General features: G+C 43.5%; 1 protein-coding gene across 1 annotated transcript; it reads left to right on the top strand.

Annotated features, from left to right (window-relative positions):
• Nucleotides 1-234: 234 nt before the first annotated feature.
• Nucleotides 235-7,031, top strand: Clec4e (C-type lectin domain family 4 member E). Its single transcript, XM_031380965.1, has 6 exons — nucleotides 235-445; nucleotides 1,183-1,278; nucleotides 3,870-3,956; nucleotides 4,029-4,180; nucleotides 4,813-4,928; nucleotides 6,712-7,031. The coding sequence occupies exons 1-6, from the start codon at nucleotides 409-411 to the stop codon at nucleotides 6,866-6,868; spliced, it is 645 nt and encodes a 214-aa protein (XP_031236825.1). The 5' UTR covers nucleotides 235-408; the 3' UTR covers nucleotides 6,869-7,031.
• Nucleotides 7,032-7,307: the final 276 nt, after the last annotated feature.

The raw sequence follows: 7,307 nt of genomic DNA, 5'->3' as shown, positions 1-7,307 counted from the left end.
CAACCAGAATTCAGAATGTGGTAGTGAGGCACATAGTGCCAAAGGAAAATTGAGACCAAGTTAGACTTTCAGAAAAGTAAGCCATTTACCAACCAGAATAACACAGATTTTTTTCAGGCATCTCTGTCATTTCACTTGATGTTTAGCATATACCTCATCATTTCCTCTTTTGTGGTCTGGAGTGAGAAGTGGCGTGGTGTCCAATAAACTCCTTGTCCTTGTGCAAGAGAGGAAATTCTGACTTAATTGCACATCTATAGAGCACATTGACATACCGTGCTATCTGGGTCTGTTAGGCTTGAACTTTTAAAAAGAGGGAGAAGGATTCACCTTTTAAGACCCACTTTCCAGGGGCTCTTTCTAAACTGAGAAGAGAAGGAAAGTGAAGAAAGACAGGAAGAAGGAAGAATGAATTCAACCAAATTGTCTGCATCCCACCACACAGGTACAACCTGAACATCTTGCTTGGCTCTCTTATTAGAAGTTTGCTCAGGGCTAGGGTGATAGAAAAGCACATAGTGAGGTGGAAACAAAACAGAGGAGAGGGAAGGTTATAACTCTTGCTGAGGAGTCTGGGAGAAGGGGCCGGGGGAGGGTGGGAGCTTGCCTGTTCACTGTTTCTACCTTCTGTGATACTCTGAATGTCTTTGAACAAGTCCTTCACTTCTGTGAAATTTACTCTAATTGTAAAATATATATCACGGATAAATAAGGAAGTACTTACTGCATGGCTGCCAATTTTTTTTTTGTTTTGTCTAAGATTTGTCTAATTTACAAAAAGCTTAAAAATGAAATCCTGAGAAGAGGCAGGCAGAAGAAAAACTAGAAAGTCAAAGGGGGAAAGTGAGGTAAGATGAGCAGAGAAGAAAGGAAGGAAACCCAGAGAGGGAAGGCCTTAAAGTGCAGAAGCATTTTAAATGGGGGAAGGAGAAATGAAAATCTCAGTGCTTCTTAAGGTGTGGTTTCCAGGCTAGCAGCCCCGGGAAGCATCTGATCCCACACAGCTCTCCTGGATTCTTAACTCTGGGACTGAGGGCCAGCAATCTCCAGAGGGCACAGATGCATGGGCAAGCCTGGGGACTAGGAGATAATAGGCAATGAAAATAGGAAGGAGTTGACTCAAATCTCTTTTACATATTGCTTTGGGAAGATCCACTCTGTATTTTATCCTTCTTCCAACAGAGAGAGGATGCTTCAAAAACTCCCAAGTGTTCTCATGGACTATGGCTGGCGCCTCCATCCTGTTTCTAAGTGTCTGTTTCATTACCAGATGTGTCGGTGGGTTCTGAAGATCAAATTCACCCTGTTTCTCCATGGCAAATACTAGCAGTAGATTCTTTCTTGGTGCATCACTTTTCCTATAAAGAGATTTTTTGTTTTTACAAAGTTTTGTGAATGCTATATTTTATTATTCTTGACCGATTTTGTTGAATAACAGTTTCATACGTGTATACAATGTTTTCTGATTACCCATTCTCTCACACCCTCTTACAGTCCTCCTTTCTCTATTAATCCCATCCAGTCCCTTTCTCAGTTTCATGATTTTTAGTTTGGTTTTGGTCTGATCCATTTAGTTTAACATGGGCCATCTATGTGATCACTGACGGAGGGCATCCACTGGAGGAGGGCATCTACTGGAGGAGGGCATATCTACTGGAGGGGAGCATCTACTGGAGGGGAGCATCCACTGGAGGAGGGCATCCATTGGAGGAGGGCATCCATTGGAGGAGAGCATCCACTGGAGGAGGGCATCCACTGGAGGAGGGCATCCATTGGAGGAGAGCATCCATTGGAGGAGGGCATCCATTGGAGGAGGGCATCCACTGGAGGAGGGCATCCACTGGAGGAGAGCATCCATTGGAGGAGGGCATCCATTGGAGGAGAGCATCCATTGGAGGAGAGCATCCACTGGAGGAGGGCATCCATTGGAGGAGGGCATCCACTGGAGGGGAGCATCCACTGGAGGAGGGCATCCACTGGAGGAGGGCATCCATTGGAGGAGAGCATCCATTGGAGGAGGGCATCCATTGGAGGAGAGCATCCATTGGAGGAGGGGATCCATTAGAAGATAGGGTCATTCAAATACATGTTTGAAGGGAGCAATATCCCCACTCCCTGAATCTATCAATAGGAAATACTCCAACAGAAGTTGTACCTCTTTCCAAGCATATCTGATAGTGAACGGACCCATTCTTTATCAAACCCAGTATAGCTACTGTTGGTTTGTGATTGTAATTGCTGTGTCCACTCCAGAAGATGGCGTTTCACAACTGTTCTTCTCATATTCAGGCTTTTATATCCTTTCCCTCCTCCGCAGTGTACCCAAGGCCATAAAGTGGGTGATTAATATCTGGTTTGTGTTTATCCATCTATGGACATAAACACAAATATGTAAAATGGCAACTCGACACTATATTAATTTGTGCTTCTTGGTCCCACCTTTCCCCTCAAGGTGTCCCGATGCTGCTGGTACACCGGCTTGGAGAGGGCAGGGCAAAGTCCTGAAAGTGTGGGGTTCACAGTCTGCCTTTTCCCTTGGCACTGTCCCCTGGCTGGGCTGAAAGATTGAAGCAGAGTCTGGAACAGGCAGGATCCCAGTCTGGTTGGGATCAAGTTGGCTATGTGTGTGGAGAAGGCCTTCTCTAAGAATCTTAATTTTAAGGTTCTGGCATCTTTAATGAAGCAGCTCTCTGAGAAGATCTTAGCTTGTTAGTATTTCTTTTGTGGGAGGTAGATTTGAATGCATACACTTTATTTAGGATAAAACAAGGGTTATATAGTTTTGGGGAAGAGCATGAGAATATCCAGGGAGGAAAAAGGTCATTAGTTGAAAGCTAAGGCTACTGGGATGCCTCATTTTTATGGAGACGTGTTCTAGGTGCCGGGTCCGTGACTGACCACCTAGTTGAGGGTCGTCTAGTTACAGGTTCTGAAGCAGCCACGGAAACAGAAGGAGCAAGTTCTACTCCTGCCACTCTCAAGTTCTGAGATTTCCAGGATTTGAGTATGCTCTACCTCACCTGTTCCATACCGGTTCCTCTTGCGGCATGGTAACACACTCCACATTAATTCAGCTAGGTGGTTCTCAATCTCCCTAACGCTGCCACTCTTTAAAACAGTTTCTCATGTTGTGGTGACCCCTAAGTGTAAAATTACTAAGTTGCTACTATCATAACTGGAATTTGGATACCGTGATGAATAGTAATGTAAATATCTGATATTCAAGATATCTGATATGCGACCGCCAAAGGGGTAGAGACCCACAGGTTGAGAACCAGTGATTTAGTTTAGCAGTGGTATTCCTAGGCTCAGTTAGGGACTATGATGTTCCCTGCTGTGGGTTTTTTGACCAGACGTATAACATCATTTTATTTCACTTTACTCCCTATCCATCCTTAAGCTCTAGGCTATTTCCTAAGCCAGAAACTCAACTATAACTGAATTTCAGTCATCTCTACATATTTTTGCAGTGCATATTTTCCATTCTTTTGGTGCTCTGGAATTCTTCCTCTCAGACCACTAGCATCAGGTCAGCCTTCTCTATGAAATGTGAACCTGCAGGTGAGATACTTGGTCCGGACCAAGGACACAGCAATTTTCTTTAAGATGGAAGGTTTAGATGGTTAGACATGACTCAGAAGGTACTGCCAACATGTGTCAGAAATAAAGCTAATTCTTCTTAAGTTAGGAAAGCCATCAAATATGAACTACTCTTTCTTTGAGGAAGGGCATCCCAGTATGGAGAGGAGACTAGGGAGTAAACATTGTGACCACTGTTGGCTGTTTGGTTATGAGCCCAAAATAGGAGGGCAAGGGTTTCAGCACTGAAAAGAACACAAAGCATTAACCACTTCCCTTTCCTCTTACAGTAACCTATCGCAGCTTTCAAACTTACCGGCAGAACTTACAACCACATAAATCTCTCAAGGAGCTTTCCTGCTACCGTGAAGCATCAGGTATGACTGTCTGCAGCACACAGAATCAGTAGCAAAGTTTCTGGGCAAAGTCTGAAGCCTTTCTCCTCCTAGGTTCGGTCAAGAATTGCTGTCCTTTGAACTGGAAACATTATCAATCTAGTTGTTACTTTTTCTCTAAAACAACCTTGACCTGGTCATCAAGTTTAAGGAATTGCTCAGACATGGGGGCTCACCTGGTGGTTATCAACACACAGGAAGAGCAGGTAATTGGCCAACGAGCTCCTCAGTGCTGATGCCATGATCCTTCCAGATATGTTCAAGGGAACTGTGCTGTTTGAGCTGCAGTTGTTGCCAACGGTGTGGGCTGAAATGTGCCCCAGTCACTGTTTCTCCACATGACTTCCATTCTCTCTCAACATTACTACAGCCTTTAAAATGTCAATGTAAATGAAGAGTTCCCATATTAACTAGAATGGGGAGGGAAGTAAGAAGCTAACTCTAGAATAATATTTTGTTGATGGATACTTTGTACGAATAAGGGCAAACATCTAATACAGGTTGTCTTCAGGCTGATTAATTTCTCATGATAAATAGATACATCATATGTGGTTGTCATTAACAATAGAGAAACTTTGAATGAATTACAAAGAATCTCGTAGAACTTAGAAGGTCTTCATCTGTTGAATTTGGTTACTTGTAGTTTCTCACAATAAAAAATTAATAGATAGTAGTCAGAAATCTTAAAGTTTTAAGCATGCTTATCTATCATATCTAGTCTCAATTCTGTTTAACCTCTACTAAAAATTAATTACTTTTAACATTTCCTCATAATGAAAATGCTTGATTTCTTCTATTAATAATAATAGTTATTATTATTAATTTATATCTTCCTTAGGAATTCCTTTTTCACACAAAACCTAAAAGGAAAGAGTTTTATATTGGACTGACAGACCAGGTGGTGGAGGGTCAGTGGAGATGGGTGGATGACACGCCTTTCACGGAGTCCCTGAGGTAAGTACTGTGCTACAGGAAAATTGTCTCATTAGACAGTCCTAAGGTGAGAGCATACTGAGGGATATGCTCAGGTTGGCTTTTCTTACAATGACGCAAGTTCAGGTCCATCACTGATGACACTGGATGCAGGAAGAAGGAATTGGGAGGTACGGGCTTCTAGCTTTCCCATTCCCTAGGACTGTCAAAAGAATGAGAGAGAAATATTAGGTGAAAATGATAAGAAACTGAAGAATCTTTGACTTACAATGCAGATTTTTAAAAAGGGTAAAATGGAATATTATGCCCTAAAATAGAAATAATGGAAAAATAGTAACTTGGAAAAGACAGAATATTCTTTTTTAACTTTTTTTTAACTTTTTAAAAATTATCTTAAATCTTTTTTTACAGTCCATATTTTATCCCACTCCAGGTCCACCCTCTGACTGTTCCACATCCCATACCTCCTTTCCCAAACCTGTCTCCACGAGGATGTCCCCACCTATCCACCCCTCACATCACCAGACCTCCCTCCTCCCTAAGTCTTTCAGTCTCTTAGGTGCATCTTCTGTGACTGAACACAGATCCCGAAGTCCTCTGCTGTATATGTGTTAGGGACCTCATATCTGCTGATATATGCTGCCCAGTTGGTGGCCCAGTGTCTGAGAGATCTCAGGGGTGGGAGGGCGTCCAGATTAGTCGAGACTATTGATCCTCTTACAGGGTCACCCTCCTCCTCAGCTTCTTCCAGCTTTTCCCTAATTCAACCACAGGGGTAAGTGGCTTCTATCCATTGGTTAGGTATAAATATCTGCATCTGCAGCTTGTTGGGTCTTTCAGAGGACAGTCATGATAGATCCATTTTGGTAAGAACACCATAGCCTCAATAATAGTGTCAGGCCTTGGGGCCTCCCCTTGAGTTGGATCCCAATTTGGGCCTGTTGCTGGACCTCCTTTTCCTCAGCCTGTTTTCTATTTTTATCTCTGCAGTTTTTCAGAAAAGAACAATTCTGAGTCAGAGTTTTTGACTGTGGAATGACAACCCCATCCCTCACTTAATGCCCTGTCTTTCTGCTTGTGGTGTGCTCCACAAGTCCCCTCTCCCCATTGTAGGGCATTTCATCTAATGTCCCTCCCTTTGAGTCCTGAGAGACTCCCACCTCCCAGGTCTCTGGTATATTCTGGAGGGTCCCCACCCCCCTGACTTCCTACCCCCCAGAGGTTACCTGTTTCCGCACTTTCTGCTGGCCTTCGGGTCTTCAGTACTGTTCCCCCCACCCAATACCTGATCATGTTCCCCTCTTCTCCTTGCCCTTTTCCCAACCAGGTCCCTTCTTCTCTCTCTGCCTCTTACAGCATATTTTAGAGTTTGCAGTTGGGTTTCATTATTTGTCTTCATTGAAATCAAGCAGCAACTGTGAATTCAGGGGCTTGGCTGCCCTGAACCCTGGGAAGATGAGGCTCATTGTACAGGCAAGATGCCCCAGGAAAAGAAACTCCGGCAGAGCACAGAGAGTGAGAGTGGTACGAGGTAGAAGAGCAGAGGCAGCACATCTGCTAGGCCAGCAGTCCTGACCATGATGCCTCTTTCTGGGTTCAAATCCATGGATCTGTGTAACAGCCTAGAAATCCAGTAATGTCCCACCAGCTGATGACATAGGCAAATGGGTTTTCTTCATTGATAAAATGGAGATTATAATTCCCATCTCCCAAAATGATAGTTAACTGACAAATATGTAAGTTGTTTACTATGTTAAATCTCCTGTTTCTGAGATTTAAGGGCTCCTGTATTTTTCCTTCACAGCTTCTGGGATGCTGGGGAACCCAACAATATAATTTTAGTGGAGGATTGCGCCACCATAAGGGACTCTTCAAACTCCAGAAAGAACTGGAATGATGTGCCCTGCTTCTACAGTATGCCTTGGATTTGTGAGATGCCAGAAATAAGTCCTTTGGACTAAGTGCAAGGGAGCACAGGGAACATGGTTTACATGCATGAGGAAGAACAAGAGTGACTGTAACAACTCCCAAAATCCAACATGAGAAAATGTCTGTTAGGCATGCATCAGAAGGGCCACACATATATGTGTTACTCTGACATAAGTAAAATGACTGGTTCCTGTTGCTAAAACTCTGTGGTATTGTCTGATGGTCTTGCCATAACATGCAAGTCCTCTTTTCAGACTGTACAAAGCAATTCTCTAATAAACACAGCAAGATCTCTCCTTTTCACATCTGTCTTGCTCATGAGAAATGATATGAAGGGGCAGGTAGAGAGCATGTACCCAGTCCAACAAAGAAGATGTCTGTAGAAATAAATTTTTGATGGTCACCACTGTGGAGAGCTGCGAAGCACCGCACCTCAAAGATGGCGCTGGCCGCCGCCCCCCGCCAGTCTGA

Source organism: Mastomys coucha, unplaced genomic scaffold, assembly GCF_008632895.1.
Source record: "Mastomys coucha isolate ucsf_1 unplaced genomic scaffold, UCSF_Mcou_1 pScaffold20, whole genome shotgun sequence".
Classification (NCBI taxonomy): Eukaryota; Metazoa; Chordata; class Mammalia; order Rodentia; family Muridae; genus Mastomys; species Mastomys coucha.
Note: the sequence above shows the minus strand (reverse complement) of the source record. Positions and strands in the feature narration are given on the sequence as shown.

Excerpts from the sequence above, each read along its gene's own strand:
- Clec4e (XM_031380965.1), top strand. The coding sequence starts at position 409 with ATGAATTCAACCAAATTGTCTGCATCCCACCACACAG. Across the intron at positions 446-1,182 it reads GTCTGCATCCCACCACACAG|AGAGAGGATGCTTCAAAAAC; the intron begins GTACAACCTGAA and ends TTCTTCCAACAG. Across the intron at positions 3,957-4,028 it reads CTGCTACCGTGAAGCATCAG|GTTCGGTCAAGAATTGCTGT; the intron begins GTATGACTGTCT and ends TTCTCCTCCTAG.